This window comes from Eumetopias jubatus, unplaced genomic scaffold (assembly GCF_037043125.1).
Source record: "Eumetopias jubatus isolate StellerSeaLion01/CBP00866 unplaced genomic scaffold, mEumJub1_p1.0 scaffold_9, whole genome shotgun sequence".
Lineage (NCBI taxonomy): Eukaryota > Metazoa > Chordata > Mammalia > Carnivora > Otariidae > Eumetopias > Eumetopias jubatus.
In genome coordinates, this window is record NW_028274815.1 from 53,870,590 (window position 1) to 53,889,485 (window position 18,896).

Sequence of the window (18,896 nt, forward strand, 5' to 3'; positions counted from 1 at the left end):
GCCATCAGACCCCAGATCTTCACGGGCCCTTCCTTGCACTCACAGGGCCTAGGGTACTAGAAAAACTCCTGTTTCTTGTGTTCTCCTTCTATGGACAGTGGCACATGAGGAAGCAGGGCAACTTCCGCCAGCCAGGTCCCCCTCTTGATTATGAAGAGGAACGGACACTCCAGCTTCCCAGGCTGGAGCAGCCGCTCTGTTAGCTCATAGTCTTGGGGGAAGGAATAGAACAAGAGGCATCCCCTGGCCAGGAGGAGCTTGGAATTCGAATGCAGCCCTTCTACTCAGCCCGAGCTCTTGCTCCGAGGCCCAGCAAGGTCCGGCAACACCAGCCTCCAAACACTGACCTCAGGTCCTCCTTTTTGCACCTTCAAGCAATGTTCCCTTTAGAATTATGCAGCCGGCTACTTGCATCCTCAACTCTGTTTCAGCGCCTAAAGAGTCAGTGTGAGGAATCCACGCCCTGCAGAACTACAGACTCTCCTAAATTAGGTGTTCAACAAGTGTCTCCACACTTGCCACTCTGTAATTACAAAACAAGTAAACCCCAGGAAATCGAATATTTTATTGCTTTACTTAATGGTGTGCCAAATCACCCCCCTCCCACACCCCCAGGCTTCTGTAAGCAGGTCTCTAAGAGAATGTGCTGGGTCTCACCCCCTCCCTCCAGCAGTCTGGTGGCTGGTGGTGGCTGCAGCAGGACCTGAGTAGCAGGACTGAGCCACACTCCCCCTCCGGTCGGTACCTTTTGCTCTGTGGGTAATGTGTCAAGGCCACACACAGCGGGGAAATAACCAGAGGGACGAAAACAAAGAGAAGAGGAGAAAAAGTGAGAAAATGAAAGGAGAAAAAGGAAAAATGATGGAAACATGTGCTGGGAGGCCTCAACTCTCACCACGGTGACCATCGATCTCAAATCTCTGAGGAAGCCAGGTGGCTTCAAGAGTTCAAGTAAATGCGTGGAAGCAGTGCGACCTCTGTAAAACAAGCACAGGTAACACCTGCTGGGAAATCGGGCCAGTGGCCTCCAGAGCAGAAGGCACCTTGGAGAACATCTATTTATATGTGTTTAGGGCTCATCCTTACTCAATGTCTGTCCTGTGTGTGTTTTAGGATATATATGATATAGCAATGTAGTAGTACATGTATATAATTTATAAGTAAAGAAATCTATTGGGGGGTGTATTTCTACATCAGTATTTTCTACTGATGGGGTACATAGTCAAAAGAGCTTGGAGACCACCTGCTGAGGACGATGACAGTCACCACGAAAGAGTCCACTTTCCCACCTAGCGAGGTGTGGGGTCTCACCAGGGCCCTCTGCTAGACTGCCTTAATGTAGGAGGACAAGTCAGCTGTCTGCTGGGAAGGCTCCCCTCCCCGCTGTTCCCCAGTGCTTCTGGTTCCTTTCAGGAGTGAAATCACTTACATTTTGGTGTAACAGAAAAAAATATTATCGTGACTATTACTATCTAAACCCCCCACCCAACCTCTAAGGACGTCCCATCATGGTGAGAAGGCCTCTGTCACAGGTCCACTGTATACAACTGTGGCCATGGAAAGGCAGGTCGGGACTGGAACCCAGCGCAGACCCTGCTCACCATGCCACGTGCCGGGAAAGGAGTGCATCTGTCTCAAGGAAGGGGCACTTTTCACTAAGGCTCACCAAGGTATCTGTAAGTATTACCAACTGCTCTGCCTATCTTTCTTTCTCTTTCTTTCTTTCTTTCTTTCTTTTTCTTTCTTTCTTTCTTTCTTTTTCTTTCTTTCTTTTTGCTTTATTTGTATATGCCTTTCTTATCAATTTTGCCTTCATAAATACAAAGTTTATTGCTTGTTTTGTCTTAGTCTAATAATAATTTTGAGTTTCCAGGGAGAGTGTGCATCATGGAAGGGGGTTACGGAATGGGGCTCTGGTCAGCAGGTGCGGTCCCCCCAAAACACAGCTCACCACAGGCGAGTACAAGAAAGCTAAATATCATTTTCTGCCCCTGTGTCTCAAGGACACCATGAGGCCATCTGACTAGATGAATTATTCCACAAAGAAAAAAAAAAAAGAACTAATGCCTCAGTCCAGCCTTGGTGGGGGCCAGCCTGTTGCCAGGGTCCTGGGATGTGGCCTGTTTCAAATGTCTCCATTGGACTTAGACACCCAGCCATGGAAGGTTCCATTTAGCTCGGCCTGAGATCACGGTGGAATAATGCAATCCTTTTGAATACAGCCACAGGGGTCATAAATGTCCCCACATGTCCCTGCTCACCCTCATCTTCCTGCAAATTCCATCGATTTATTTTACTGGGAAAAGCGATGTTTCCCCCTAAATGTCTTCTCCCTCCTAGGGAGTAATTTTGCTTCTCAGTCATCAGGTAGCACCGAGAAAGGGAATGTGTTGGGTGAGCCTCTGTGGGCTGTCTTCATGGTATGCTTGGAACCCTCAAGCATCAGCTTTGGGCTCTTTCATCGATTTGACAAATTCTTTGACTTCTTCTTCCAGGGCCTTGTTCCTCCTCTCAACATCCTCCCGGGAGCGCTCCACATTGCGGAGGCTGATTTCCAAGGCTGCAAATTTCTTCTTCTCCTTCTCCAGTTCTTCATTGAGCCTCACCACCTTGGCCCAGACATCATAATTTTCCTTCTCAAGGCTACAAGGAAGGAAATAACAGAATGAAAGAACAGGGTATGACCTCTAGACTCTCCCTTCACCCTTGCTCACACACTCTGTCCACTTTCCTTTCTACATCACAAGTCCTATATCCAACTTCCAACCCCCCCCACATGCCCCCCACACGCAGACTTCCCAGTAAACCTGAAATCCCAGGGCATGTCTGAGCCCCTCTTTTGTCATTTAACATGATCTTATAACATCTTTTGTGTTGTTATTTTTCATGTTGTTCTATGTTTTTTATCTTCCATCAGATAAAGTCTTTGAAAGAAGGAACCACCTCTAATCTATCTATCTATCTATCTATCTATCTATCTATCTATCTATCTATCTATCTATCATCTATCTATATTTTCACCACAATCTATCTATCTATCTATCTATCTATCTATCTATCTATCTATCATCTATCTATCTATATTTTCACCTCCACAGCACCTTGCACATGTCCTGCTCAACAGAAATGTTGATTGACCGCTGAAGCCCCATATCCAGATTCCCAAAACCTTTGCACACACGAGTTCCTGCACATCCTGCTTCCAGGGAGAGTACCAGTGCCTTCTCTTATTAAGGCCCTCTAGGGGTAGAGATTTGGAGAAGTTTGAACTGCCCTTTGGGAGCAGGGGCCCTGGCAGCCCCACCCTCACTTGCGAATCTGCTCCAGGTGAAGAATCTGTTGGGGGGCACCTGGGTGGCTCAGTCATTAAGCGGCTGCCTTCAGCTCAGGTCATGATCCCAGGGTTCTGGGAATCCCAGCATCGTGCTCCCTGCTCCGCCGGAAGCCTGCTTCTCCCTCTCCCACTCCCCCTGCTTGTGTTCCCTCTCTCGCTGTGTCTCTCTCTGTCAAATAAATAAATAAAATCTTTAAAAAAAAAAAAGAATCTGTTGGGTTTCTGAATTCCCAGAAGTTTCCCTGTTACTGGCCCAAATCTTAGTCTAGTCCCAGGTGCTCCCTGCTCTGTCAGGTTATGCTGAATTAACTCCTAGGGATGAGAGTACAATGCCATTTTTAAGCCCAAAGAGGAAATTTCAGGACTGTGGGGAGATTGTGTGATTGGAAATTTGCTTCAGAATTTCACTCTGTATGCACAAACAATGAATCATGGAACACTACATCAAAAACTAATGATGTAATGTATGGTGATTAACATAACAATAAAAAAAGGAAAAAAAAGAATTTCATTCTGTGAGGTGGTGCCAGAGGGGCCTTTTTTTTTTTTTTAGAAACTTGAGCTCCCATTCGAGCCCAGCCTGGCTTCTTCAGGGGCTTTGGACCATTCTCCAGGTAACAGCCCCTTCTTGGAGCCTTGCCTCCCCCTGCCTATCTCTTCCTACAGCTAAATTAGTCTCATTCCTTCTGACCCTCTCATTACAAATCCAGTTCTTCTCCAAATTTACTCTTGCTTCCATCTTGCTTTAGGAGAAATCCCAACTGAGAGACTACATCTAGATTCAGACGACTGATTCCAGTGAGAGGTAGAATCTGGGTGGGCTCAGGAGCGTGACTGACCCAGGTTCAAATCTCAGCCCTACTGATGTTTGTGTGCCTCCTGAGGAATCTTTTTATACTTCCCGAGCCCCCATTTCTTCTGTAAAATGGGGATATTATCGCTGTGGGGGATTACATGAGAAGGTGTGTCTGAAACATGAAGCTCAGAGCAGGCGCTATGGACTGTTAATTCTCCTCTCACTGTTGAGGACAGAGGACCCCTTTGATGGGTGAATTCAGAGGACTTGGTTCCCTTCAGGAGGAATGGCCCCTCCGTGGCAGCTGGATCTTTCCCTAACCTGTCAATGATATTCACATGAGAGTACAGTGGGAAACTTCTCTGGGGCTGCTTCCATCACAGACAAGATGGCACATGAGGGTTGCAGTCCTACAAATGATTGATTTCAGGTTCTTAGACAAAGGATCTACATTTTGCTTTTAGACGGGCAGCCCTCTACGTAGGAAACAAAGAATGAGGGCTCACAAAAGTCTCCCTTTCACGTACCTGAGTCTTAATGGACTGAAAATGTACCCATAATTTGAGAACCCCACTAGTTCACATTTTACGTCATTAGTGATGTAGTTCATATGGGCTAAGCTGGATTGAGCTTTACACTCATGAAAAGTCAGTGGTGTGAAAAAGATTTCAAGAAAATAGTTTATCTACCCACGAGAGCACATTGTGTCCAAGCACCTTAGGGATGTGCATGGAAATTGTGGCAATAGCCTCCGTATTGGCCTTCCCTTCGCTCATCGGGAAGCCAGTGATTTGGTGAAGCTTTAGTCAAGTAGATCTGGCTAGAAGCTTTGTCTCACACAGGCTTTAAGGTGGCTGGCATGGCCTCCTGCCTTCGTCTGCCCTCTCTCCTGTCAGCTGTTCCCCGCTGCGCCAGCTCACCACCACTCCTCCTGTGCATGAACATACCAGACCTGCACCTTTGCTTCTCCCTACCTGGCCTGCTCTTCCCCCGTAGGTGGGCCTGATTTATTCCCTCTTCTCTTCAGGCCCTTGCTTTAACGCCACCATCTCAGTGAAGCCTTCCTGACCACCCTATTTAACATAGGAACCCCCTTCCTGGACCCCCCCCAACCTCCTGCCCTGCTTTATCTTCCCCGTAGCACACTCCACCATCTGACATAGCATATATTTTAATTACTTATACATATTGTCTGTCTGTTCCTGAGAGAAGGAAAGTTTTATAAGCACAAGGACTTTTGTCTGTTTTGTTCCGTGCTATTCCTCAACAGCTGGGAGAGTGTGTGCCACACAGTATGTGCTCAATAAATATTTTCAGAAGGGATGAATCACATTAATATGAAAAAAATTTCAAGTTCCTCTTAATTTTTAGATCATGTCGACCCTTAAAGAACCACTATTTGGAAATAGTTGCTTAAGCTGCATAAGCTGCATACTTCACTTTTCATGAGTTTAACCCAAAACTTAAGAGTTTTCACTAATGTAGTCATCTCATCATTCCCTTTACCCCTTTCTTCAATTAAGCCCAACTGCTATAGATTACTGTATTCTCTAAACTCAAGGTTTCTAATATCACTTCGTTGGCAGAGAACAATCCCTGCTGCTTCTGAAAATGGAAGCCGAGTGACTGCCCGAGGCCCCTCTGCAGGTGACTTACGTTTTAATCTGTTCCTCATATGTTTGCTTCTGTGTCTCTATTTCCTTTCGCAGCTCCTGGACCACCCTCTGCAAGGATTCAAGTTCCTCTTCTCCAGAGTTCTTTTTTCCATGCCCGGTTTCAGAGTTAGGGCTGGCAAGAGTTTCTCTCTTGGAGTCACAGGCATGGGAAGAGACGGTAGCTGCCTCCTCCCCGGGGGCCCCGGGCGGGGCAGGGACATTGTCATAGGTGGAAGTCCGCTGGGAGTCGGGACAGTGAGGCACACCTTGAGACATCGTTCTCCTGTGCCCTTCCTCGGCCTTTACCTCCGAAGGTGACCAGAACTCATTTTTAAAGATCTCCACTTTGCTGCTGTTGGCACCTTGAAACACTGACGTCAAGAAGCATTTCCGATTAGGGAGTGTCTGAGTCCTTTTTCGTGACTGCAGCTTCCAATCACCTACCTTTTCCCTGGGGGTTTTACTGCTCTCCTCCAGACACCCATCACTCGGCTGTTGTCCAGTGGGGCTGGTTGTGTCCGAGTCGCTGGTCTAGAAAGAAATGGCCATCGATGTCACGTGGGTTTTTCCCATGTGTCAGGTCCCCAGGATAAGGGTTAGCAACTTGAAAGAAAGTGTCTCCTGGCTGCACACCCCTGAAACTCTTAATTAGAAGACCATCTCCTAATTCATCACATTATTGATCATCTGTGTGGTGTTTTTCCACAAGGTTATTGCACTTTTATTTTTTTTTAAGGTTTTATTTATTCATCTGACAGAAACAGAGACAGCGAGAGCAGGAACACAAGCAGGGGGAGTGGGAGAGGGAGAAGCAGGCTTCCCCCCCGAGGAGGGAGCCTGATGCGGGGCTCGATCCCTGGACCCTGGGATCATGACCTGAGCTGAAGGCAGACGCTTAACGACTGAGCCACCCAGGCGCCCCACAAGGTTATTGCACTGAAAAGGAACTAACTCATGCTCTAAAAATTAATTGTGTATTAGTTATAAGAGAGTCTTAAACTAGGATTCTTTCATGGCTTTAGGACAAGGAGGCCTGTCTAACTAGAAGTCAAAATCCAAAAGCCATAAAATACAAGTCTGATAAATTCAATCTACATGGGTTTCCATGACCACCCCAAATTAAAAAGAACAAAAATAAAACAAAGATATCACCATATACAAAAGCAAAAAAGAAATGACAAACTAGCAAAAATATTTGCAATACATATCACAGACAACAAGCTACTCCTATATAAAGTTCATACAAATTGAGAAGAAAAAGACCAACAGAAATATGGATAAAGGACAGGATCAGACAGTCCACAGAGGAAAAGAAAAATGCAAGAAGCCCTTACGCATAAGAAAAGATGTTCAGCTTCTCTCATTATTAAAGAAACCCAAATCAAAATTAAAATTACTGAAATATCAGGGCACCTGGGTGGCTCAGTCGGTTAAGTGTCCGACTCTTGATTTTGGCTCAGGTCATGAGCTCAGGGTCGTGAGATCAAGCCCCACCTTGGGCTCCGTGCTCAGCTTAAGATTCTCTCTCCCTCTCCCTCTGCCCCCACACCCCCTCTCACATACACACTCATGTGCTCTCTCTCTCTCTCTCTAAAAAAAAAAAAAAAATTAGTGAAATATCAGTTTTCACCTTTCAGATAAGACACCTCCCCAAATTTGAAAACACATTTTGCTAGTGAAACTGTAAGGAAACAGGCTCTTTCGTGCATTGCTGGTGGAAGTACAAAATGGCACAACCTCTATTTGACAATTTTAATAAAAATTACACACAAATCTACTTACCCTCTGATTCAGTAATCCCAATTCTGGGAATTTATCCCAGAAATACATCTACCTGAGTACAAAATGAAGCGTGGTCAAGGTTATTCATTGCAGACTTGTTTGTTGTACAAAGGAATGAAAATAATCTGGTCATCTGAGGGGCCTGTCCACGTATTGACATAAAAAGGTCTCCAGGATGTACTCTTAAGTGGAAAAATGGAAGATAAAGAGTAACATGCGTGTGCATGCTTGTGTGTGTATGTGTGTGTAAAGAGAGAGCAAGAGAATATGTTATATTTGCATAAAAAAGAAGTAAATGATTTACATTCATATCTGTTTATATTTGCATAAAGTAACACTGGAAGAATAAGTACGAAACTAATAAAGGCGGGGAAGGATGGGGTGAATGGAGATAGCAGAGGGAGCAGGATTTCTCCATGTATATCTTTTTCTCATTTTAATTTTCTTTGAACCATGTATATATATATTTTTTTATTATGTTATGTTAATCACCATACATTACATCATTAGTTTTTGATGTAGTGTGCCATGATTCATTGTTTGTGCATAACACCCAGTGCTCCACGCAGAACGTGCCCTCTTTAAGACCCATCACCAGGCTAAGCCATCCCCCCACCCCCCTCCCCTCTAGAACCCTCAGTTTGTTTCTCAGAGTCCATCGTCTCTCATGGTTCGTCTCCCGCTCTGATTTCCCCCCCTTCATTCTTCCCCTCCTGCTATCTTCTTCTTCTTTTTTTTTTAAACATATAATGTATTATTTGCTTCAGAGGTACAGATCTGTGATTCAACAGTCTTGCACACTTCACAGCGCTCACCACAGCACATGCCCTCCCCACTGTCTACCACCCAGCCACCCCATCTCTCCCACCCCCCCACCACTCCAGCAACCCTCAGTTTGTTTCCTGAGATTAAGAATTCCTCATATCAGTGAGGTCATATGATACATGTCTTTCTCTGATTGACTTATTTCGCTCAGCGTAATACCCTCCAGTTCCAACCACGTCATTGCAAATGGCAAGTGAACCGTGTATATATATTTTTAAATTAAATTAAAAAGAAAAAAAAAGAAGAAAAAGAATGAGTCCTAAAATCAGAAAATCAAGGCTCAGGCTCTCCTTCCAATCGCTCTAGCTAATCACTTACTTCCACAACCCCACCAGAGTCAGAAGCACCGGGTCTCAAAGTGAGAACTAGAACTAAATCCCGTTCTGTAACATTCTAGTGCTGCCACCTTGGGCCAGCTGGTCAACCTCCCTGAGACTCTGCTCCTGAAAGATAAGATGTGGATGACAAAGTCTGCCCTACATAGTTATGGTGAGGACCCCGGAAGTGACCTACTTAAGTTTCCCAGAACAGTGCCTACCCATAGCTGCCCACACTGTTACAATAAATAGCAGAAACCTGTCGAATAAGCCTAACAATGTCTACTTCCAAGGACCGCTAATAGGATTTCATTACATGAAGTATAAGCATTTCTAAATATTTGAGAGTGTTGGCAAAATGCATCATGTACAGGCATCACCTAAGAAGAATCATAACCACTACCACTACCTACCTTTTTTTCAATACTTTCTTAATCATCCTCAGGATTAACAGTCCTATAGAAAACTTACATTACTGGGTCAACCAGAAACTTTAAATTCATCTCTTGGGCACACATAAAGAATCAAGCTGCTACACAAAGTTCATGGTTTTTTTAAAATATTTGTCTCTATAAATATATAAAGATATTTGAGCCTTGTAAATTATTGGCCTCAACTAGTCTACATTTCAGAGGTTGCAGAGTTTTTTGACATTGGGAACGTGAGCCCCAACCCTTCAGTACAAATGAGGAGGGTGACATTGCTGAGACAGCTTATCAGGGAATGAGAAATATTACATGAACACATCACATACTCTGAGAAAGAAATCACGTTTCATGGGTCAGCAGGAAACCAGTTCTCTCTGGACTTTCACCCCGAATTTTCAACAACTCTCGCTAAAACACTTACAATGTGATATATAATTTCCCCTACTGAACTTTCCTGGACTGTGTTTGGCAAGGCTTCCCTTTTAGAGTGGGCTTTAGTGAGGACTCCCACTGCTCAGTCATTAGGAGACTGGCATACATGTCACTAACCCCACCTCCAGGATGCCAACAGACACTAGATTTAGAAAGAGGCCAGGCTTTCAAGATGCATTCAAATGGGTCTGTACCATCTGTGCCCCACTGTCATGGCATCATCTAAAACTCCTCAAACTGCCACCCTAGACCAGCTTTTACATGGAATGACTTGGACTAAAGGAAGAGTCAGATGGAAGGAAGAAGGTTCTCTGCACCTTACCATGTTACTGAAGCTGTCTGTCCTAGAAATTGGAGGGTCTTCAGTGGCATCCCAGCCCACAGAGCTTCGAGCTACTGGAGGTTTCTTAGGGTCATTTTTCTGAGCAGGGGGCGAAAGGGGGGCATCCTTGGACTTGGGGAAGAGAACTTCATGGTCTCTGATCATCATGGTCATCACTCTTTGGATTTGAGGAGTCCCTGAAAGAAGAAAGAGATCTGTAGACCTGGACCATGGCAGGAGGCAGGCAGCCCTCAGGGTCTCCACCTGTGGGATGTCTCTAAACTTGGCTCTAAAACCACAGGGCCCAAAAGACCTCATTTTGCTCCTCATGGGACCCTTCTAAGGGTAGGAGATTGTGGTGAAAGAGAAGGGATAGAAGAACGATATGGGAGTGGGGTGAAAGAGGGTTATTTTCAGCCTATACAGTCCTGTGGGTCAGTCTTTGATCAGAAAATAAGCAATATAATAGTAGAGAAAATGAAGACATCTTTCTCCCCTGATGTGGTCCTCGATATGTCATCTGATCTCTTATTGCACACATAGTAAATACGTGACAGCCATACTGCCTTCCCAAATCCATGGCAGACATCAGTACTCTACGCCAGGACTTTTGCTCACTGAACCAAGACACAGCCACAGAAGCCTTTTCGACACAACTTTACCAGTAGTCTTTTTTTTGTGAGTTGTCTTATAAAATCAAACTTGCTTTCTCGCAAACTTGTTTTCTCTGGTTAAGGGTATTTAAAAGTCATAAAAGACTAAGAAATACTGTTTTTGTGCTAGCCTATTGTACTGCGTGACCATTGGGTCAATTTTTAACCTCTCTGCTCTGCTGTGATCTGGAAAATGGACATAATTTCTGCCCTGCTCCTTTCACAGGGCTATTTCACAGTTGGGGCAAGGTAATCAATTGAAAATGCTTGGCAAATTGCAGCACACTTTGGTAGCTAGGTAACTGTTGTCACTTCCTCTGCACCTTCCTTCCCCACAGGACCAGCTGTACCTCTCATGATCACAGCAGGGTCTTCGACCTTCGACCTGATGAGATTCACACCAATCACGGTAGCCAGGTTATCCACACTCATCTTGTTAACACCGCAGTTGAGCTGGATTTCATGCAGGAACCTGTGGGCAACCAGAAAATCCCATAGTAGGAAATAGGAAGTTGCCAGAAGGAAGCACTTCCAGGTACCCCTGAGATCTCAGAGATGGATCCCATCTCCTTCTTTCTAGTCTCAGGAATGGAACCAGTGTGCTCAGCCCACGTGAGTTTAACTTCACCCTGAGAGATTCAAGATCAAGGGGGAAGAGAAACCAGGAGGGATCTGCCCAGCTGCTAGGGGTGGTGTGGGGGCTTGGGGTGGGGTGCCCCATCAGCAGGAGGTAGGATCTCATTCAGGGAGCTAAAGAGGACACTAGAAGGACGCAAATGGGTACGAGACTACCCCTCATTCTGACTTTATAGGCTTATCTCTCAGGCTCTCAGCACTCATCCCACCCAAGTTTCCAGAGATGGAAACGTTATCTTGAGGAGATGTCACAGAGGGGAACCCACAATGCCTCTTTGCTCTCATCCTCTGATTACAGCACCAAGTATCTCAAATTCTCAGTGAGTGCTCAACAACTAGCAATGAATTTTTACTATAATTGCACCCATTGGAGGCATGAAGCTCTCAGCTTCCTTATTAAAACAAAACAAAACAAAACAAAAACTGAAAATATCGGCAAAGAACTTTCTAAATACCTTCTCCAAAAACCATTTTTAAATGGATAGGTTGAAGCAACTTAAAATTCCAAATACATAGAAATTATCAAATAAATGGTGGTGTTTTCAAATGAGGAAACATTATGGAATATTACAGAGTCATCTATAATCCTATTTTATGACATAGGGAAATGCTCACAATATAATATTAAGTCAAAACCAGCAGGATACAAATATATACAAAAAATTGTTCCCGAATATTTATATTGATGTATGTAAAGATCTTTCATAGAAAGAAAAACATCCAGAAGGAAACATCCCCAAGCAGTAAGAGTGATTTTTGCTGAGTGAGGACATTGTATATTATTTTTATTTCTTATTTATAGTATGTTGTATTTTCCTGGTTTCCAAATCAAGCATGTATCACTTTTATAACCTGGATACTACAACAATTTATTTTTTAAAAAGAAGATAAATTTCAGCTCTGTCTGGCATGGAGATCCAGGCTCCCAGCTCAGACAGACCTGGGTTAATCTACATGCTATGTGTTGCCATGAATGTCTCCAGGGCACAAAGTTATGGCCCCAGAGTCAGGAAGATGGGAGATAATTCTAGAAACATTATAAGGATTCTGGGTGCTACTGCATGTCCCAGGACTCCGGGCAGCACAGGGGCAGGCCTGAAGGAGGAAGCATGTTCACTTTGCATGCCAAATCAGACTCTGAGTGGATCCTTTAAATCATCTTGTGGATAAAGGGAACCTCTGCAGTGCTGCGTAAATACAGCTGACCTTCCCAAGGTCTGGACCAGAAGCTCTGAGTTCACAGAGACACTCTTTTCTACTCTAATTGGGGGCTTTTTTCTGGTACGGCTGGAAACTGATGCTGGGGGACTCTTACCTGCATATGTAACTCAGGAGGCTATAGTTGTCTCGAGGAAGGATGGACAGCTGCTTCCCCAACTCCTGCTGAGCCTGGGAAGAGATTTGAACACCGTAAACATCCCTCGCTGGCAATGAGACTCTGGAACAGGGGGAACATAATTGGTGAATCCGTGCAGAAGCAGCACGGGCAGTCACTCCTGTTCCATGGTTTTTGTGATTTTTTGAAAAGCTTTTTACTTTGCAATAATTAGAAATTCACAGGAAGCTGCAAAAAAAATAGCATGGAGAGGCTCACGTGTTTTTTTTACAGGACATTTTTTTGTCTCTAATCATACCCTCTTCCCCAACTCAGAGCTACTCTAAGGCAAGGATGATTTGACAATTCATACAATCATTGTTTGCTTAGTGAATGCTTGAGATGTAACACTCCAGTAAAGAACTGGATCATAAGCAAATACCCCAAGCCATTTGGTATTTAAAACCAAATACTCCAAGGGGCGCCTGGGTGGCTCAGTCGTTAAGCATCTGCCTTCGGCTCAGGTCATGATCCCAGGGTCCTGGGATCGAGCCCCACATCGGGCTCCCTGCTCAGCGGGAAGCCTGCTTCTCCCTCTCCCACTCCCCCCACTTGTGTTCCCTCTCTCACTGTGTCTCCGTCAAATAAGTGAATAAAATCTTTAAAAATGAATAAATAAAACTGAATACCCCAAAAGAAGAAAAATATCAGTATTGAGAGAAGAAAGAAGCTTCTAAGAAGGGTTTTAAGCAATAACGCCTTGCTAAAACCTGCTGGGACACAGGACAGGCTGACTAATCCAGGGGGTGGAGGGCAGGTAAAGGTCAGAATGTTCTAGCTCCATGAGACCTTCATACAAGGAATGCATGTGCCAGGGAGGGGAAGGACAGAGAGTTTTTCTTAGTTCCTTTCACCTGCAGCTGCCTCTAGGGTCTGTAGCGATTGCCGATAACATCATGATTGTAAAAACGCATCAGTTTACATGAGACGCACAGGCTCCCTCAACCCTGAGCAGGTCCTCCTATGCACCCTGTGGCCTGTCAGCCTGCATGCAGTGACTTGGTGCATACCCTCTGTATCCAGAATGCCCGCTTCATACTGGGATTCCCTCCTCTTCAGTTTAACTAGTCAATTCTTCGCAAAGGCTGCTGTAGACTCACGGCTCCCAGCTACCACCCCTGCCACATTTTCACCAACGAGGGAGGCTGCAGTCCCTCTGCCCTGCCCAGATTTTACAGTCATGATGTTATCGGCAATCACTACAGACCCTAGAGGCATTACCATAGGTTAGAAACTCAAGATATGTTGAGATGGAGGCAAGTTGGGAGAGGCAGGTCCAAAGTGGGGAAGTTCAGGGGTGGGAGTCTTATTGTCAGATCTGCATCCGTATACCTCCTTTGCTTTCCCTGCTGCTGGGGGCTGAGAGGTTGCCTGAAACACTGGTCTTTCTAGCCAACTTTTAAACCTCATTCCATAAGGTGTTATTACGTTCACAAAGATGAGCTGATATGCCTATATTAATTAAGACTTGTCATGTCCTTGTCTCAACCCCCACAAAAAAATTCATAAATCCTGCCCAAAATCATGCACTCAGCTACTAAGTTTAAAGTGGCTTGAGGTATTTGATTATAGTCCCATTCTTCATTGGATTGTTACATCCCAAGATGGCTGCCACCATGATTGGCTTCATTTGCCTTTTGTTGCTGAGGAAGATCTATATGAGATCATGTAACCTAACTTTTGTGTCCGAAAATAGCTACACTAGCTCCAGCATGTTAGCTGTATCCGTATCATCCCTTTCATTTCCTGATGTTGAAATACAAAATCACTGTTTTTCTTGTACCAGGATCCACTTAAATGGTGAGGCTCTTTGCCCTGAGTCAGGAGAGAAGCTCTCACAGGCTATGCTTTCTACCAGGTCTAGGGTACTATTGCTCTTTTGTTTAAAAATGATAACTCTATATACAAAATTATTATTTTCTGGGGGTATACTATGTAATAAATTCTAAAATAGAGAATAAACCTCTCCTTAAACCAATAATTTAAAAATATCACTCACCTACCTCATATCCCTTGTCCTCAAAACAATCCTAAGTACAGCAGATGTTATTACGAAATTTGTCTCAGTTTGTGCTGTCCAGTACAACAGCTACTTGACATATGTGACTATTTAAATAAGAAAATAAAATAAAATTAGGAATTTGGTTCTTTAGCTGATCTAGCCACATTTCAAGTGCCCGATAGCCATGTGTGGTTAGTGGTTATCATATTGACCAATGCAACTATATACCAGTTCCACCATTATAGAATGTTCTGTTGCTCTAAGTAAGTAAACTTTTGTAGAAAATGCTTAATTTGCCTAAAGGCAAAATCAAAGTTAAATCCAGGTCTTCACTGTAGGCTTTTTCTGTGCACCACATTTCCAAAGAGAGCTTTCACACAGTAGTGCTAAGAACTAACCCCCCCAAAGTGGGGAGTTAGACCCCAATTATTAGCAGTATAACATAAACGTATTCCTCGGGCATTTGGTTTTGCAAATCCTGGTTAAAAACCATGAAGGTTTCACTGTTGCTAGATGGGTTTTCCTGGTTTCTTTTGTTGGTTGGTTTGTTTAATTAACATGACTCCCGCGTGGTGACTGTTTGACTGTAAGACCTTTCAGGAAAGAATTTACATAAGATCACAAATCCTGCAGGCGAACGTGTGTGCGCTCTAACAAGCATGCTGCGCAGCGGACCCCAGCCCCATAAGCAGCTGCAGCTGAAAAGAACAAAGAAATCTCCTTGTCTTTCCTTTCTCTGGCACATGCATTCCTTGAATTCCCGTGCCTGACACACATTCACCATGGAACTAGAACATTCTCACCTCTCACCTGACCTCCAGGTTGGTCAACCTGCCCTTGTTTCCCATGGGGATCTCAGCAAGGCCATATTGCTTGATACCCTTCTCGGAAGCTTCCTCTTTCGCATATTAATTTTAAAGTGACTTGGGTAAATTCAAGATAGTCAATTCTGCATTGGATTGTCACATCCCAGCAAGGCTGTCTCTATGATTGGCTTCAATGGCCTTTTATTGCTGACAAAGTTCCAGTTTGACACAGTATCTCTCTCAAGGGTATGGGTTCCCTGACCCGCTGTTGCTTGCCTACAAGAATAGTGTTCAATAACCAACACCTTCTTCCAAAACAGGACGACTAACTCAAATGAGATACAAACCTTTGCCTCATCTGCATTCATGAGCTGCCCGCAGAGCAGGAACCCCTCATACTGGTTCCAGGGAACCACAGGCTCCGGGAGGTCTCGGAGATAGAGCTTTAACAGGGAGGCCACTGTGTGCACGTCTGTCTCTCTGCAAAAAAAAAATAAGCAATGTTCTTTGAAAGTGAAACTCCAGAGCACTCCTCACCTCCCCCCTGGTGATCCATTGAATAGAATCCCAGGTTCCCAAAGGGAGTTTTGCAAAGGAGTAGAGTCTGATAAAGATGTATCCAAACACACCACCTTTGCTAATATTCTAGAAAAATGACCCCCAACACTTCTTCCTTTATCTCTTACACCGACTACCTCAAAGGTAAGTTCAAGGTCTACCTTTTCATTAATCCTATTAACTTATTTTTGTCTTCATCTCTTTCTTTTTTATCCAAGTCACTTGGTGCCTCACAGTTTTGCATTTTCTACTCAGTCTCTAATTTTTCATGTGATAACTCATTTATACCTTATGGCCCATGATCTCTTTAAATCCTCAGAGAGCTTAGAACATTTCTGGGATTCATTCACATATTTGCACAATCACGCATTCAGTCAGTAAGCATTGAGAGAACCTACTAGGTGGAAGATACTCTGTCAAGCACTGTGATTTCAGCGGTGAACCTGAGGGATACACTGAGCCACAGAGCTGTGCACATTCACAGGTTACCAAGTCATTACAATATTGTGAGGTTAGTACCATGACAAGAAAGCCCAGGACCTGGGACTGTATGGAAGTATGAAAAAGAGGGACATCCAGTGCAGAGTCATAGGGGACAAGATCTGAAGAGTGGCAAGGAGTTACAGCATGGGGAGGGAGCACAGGTATCAGCCTGGAGGGTGGGAAGCAGAGGCCTTGCAGCAGACAGAGATGGCATTCAGATGACTGCCTGTTCACCTAAGAAGGAGGCTCATGTTTTTCAGCTCAGCTTCTCCAGCTTACAGCAGGAGTAGGCAAACCATGGCCCAGGAGTCAAATCCGGCCCAATGCCTGTATTTGTACAGCCTCTGAGCTAAGGATGGACTTTATGGTTTTAAATGGTTGGGAACAAAACTCAAAAGAAGCCTATTTCATGCCCTGTGAAATATGAAATTTGAATTTCAGCATCCACACAGTGTTACAGGAATATAGTCATGCTCATTTGTTTTTGCATTGACTTTGGCTGATTTTGTGCCATATTTTGTGCTAAGAGCAGAGCTGAGTAGCTGCAGCAGAAACCATCTGGGCCTGCAAAGCCTCAAAATTTCACATGTGGCCCTTCATCAAAGTCTGCTGACCCCTGGCATTTCTTCTGCAGTGCTATGAGAGAAAATAAGTCTGAATCTACCATATGCTTGAAGTTCATTAGTGAAGAAATTATTTACTTTAATTTTATTTACTTCATAGAAAAAAAAATGAGTATTCTTAAGCAAATGTCCAGGTAGTTATTTTGGAAAGCTATGATGTGGTAAGAGGTTCAGACCATGTGAGTGTCTCCTCGGTTTCAGGGATGGGGAATATAGAATTGGCTGGTAGAAGAGCTTCCTGGAGAAGGGACAGCAGGGGTCAGTTTGGGAAGAAGGAGCAGGCGGGAGGCATTGGAGGCATCAGGACTTGACTGTAAAGCTCTGTCTTGATGTCCCGAGTAAGTTTTTTTGTTTGTTTTTGATAGCCAGTGTTTGGAGCTGTCTCCTGAAAAGGCCCCCCTTTGCAGCCTGTGAGCGCTTGGCCTCAAAATGAGAACGCGAACTGGCATAGAGCCTGACTGTGCTGCATTGTTGCCTCAGGAAATTAGGGGTGGGAACCATTCACTTAAGGTGGGCATTCTGGAAAAGCCTTCCCTGCTGGGTCACTGCCTAAAAATATTCCTGGGCAAAGACCTCTTGTCAAAATACGTGAGAAGTTCCCAAGAAAATGGCAGAACGACAACCTGCTGACCCACATTCTCCTAAAGTCCCAGAGTGGCTCCTCCTCATGCCCCAGCACTGCAACCCTCTCTATGGTCTTAGTCCGAATCCAGGGCCTCTCCTTTACTCCACATCCAGTTACACTCCCCAAGCCCCTTCACTGCTCTATTTCAGTAGGTAATGGCCTTTTGCCAGGATCCTGCCCCAGCTTCCTATCTGGCCTCCTGCCTCCAGGGTTCCAGTCTCTGATGTACTGTCCCCTGCCTGGCACAGCCCCCAACACACAAAATACATCCAAGCAATGAATGTTGCCAACAACAATTTGAAATAAGAAAGTATCAATGATACATTAAAAAAAAAAAGCAGAATCTTTTGAAGATAAATGACAACAACAAAACCCACAAACTACTAGATAGTTCAATCAGAAGAAACGACAGCAAAAATATCCAACGTTAGAAAAAAGAAAGGGTTATAACCACTGATATAGTGTAGATGCTTCAAAGTTATAACCAAAGAACACACTTACCTATGTAAATCATCTTGGAACATTTAAAACCAGAGAAAGCTTCCTGATTCATTTTACCAGGGGAAGATAATGCTGCTTGTCCTGGCTAACTCCTCATGCCTGCTTAATGTGTCTGAGCGTAAATGTCATTTCTTCTTAGGGGTCTCCCTAAATCCACCAGACTACGTCAAAAGGCTCCTATTCTAGGGCACCTGGGTGGTGCTGTCCGTTAAGCATCCCACTCCTGGTTTTGGCTTAGGTTGTGATCTCAGGGCTGTGAGATCAAGCCCTGGGTTGGGCTCAATGCAGAGTCTGCTTAAGACTCTCTCTTCCCCTGCCCCTCCCCTCTCTAATAAATAAATAAACCTTTTTAAAAAGAGGCACCTGTTTTAAGTTCTCATAGTACCATCTAGTTTTCCATTTTAGCACTTAACACGATGGAAATTATAGAATTATTTCTGTAAATTTTTAGTTTAATATCTGCGCCCCCATTGTAACATGGGCAAATCAGTCGTCACTGTTGCAGTCTAAATTTCCAGCATGATTTTTCCTGAGTTTGCTATTCCTTCAACCCAATGAACCACCTTTAAATGATTTTTTTTAAGTCAAGAACTAAAGACAAGTCAGGAGCCAGGTGACTTCTGAGTTAAACACCTGATCCACCAGAGATTAGCCCAGGCACCACCGATGGTTCTGCCAATCCTTCCCTGGTAGCACGGACCTTAAAATGTGGCACATCTGTATGTCTCTCACAGAAATATAGG

At 44.3% G+C, this 18,896-nt stretch overlaps 1 protein-coding gene across 2 annotated transcripts in view; it reads right to left on the reverse strand.

The window, feature by feature from the left end:
• Nucleotides 1-545: 545 nt before the first annotated feature.
• The window catches only part of ARHGAP25 (Rho GTPase activating protein 25), an 86,770-nt gene continuing 68,419 nt past the window's right edge, over nt 546-18,896 (reverse strand). For both annotated transcript variants that reach the window (XM_028116373.2, XM_028116376.2), the window contains 6 exons: nt 15,711-15,843; nt 12,496-12,569; nt 10,895-11,016; nt 9,892-10,088; nt 5,787-6,316; nt 546-2,643 (listed from right to left, as the gene is read on the reverse strand). In XM_028116373.2, coding sequence (XP_027972174.1) covers nt 2,436-2,643; nt 5,787-6,316; nt 9,892-10,088; nt 10,895-11,016; nt 12,496-12,569; nt 15,711-15,843 — 1,264 coding nt within the window. In that variant the 3' untranslated portion in view covers nt 546-2,435. The remainder of the gene's footprint in view (nt 2,644-5,786; nt 6,317-9,891; nt 10,089-10,894; nt 11,017-12,495; nt 12,570-15,710; nt 15,844-18,896) is intronic.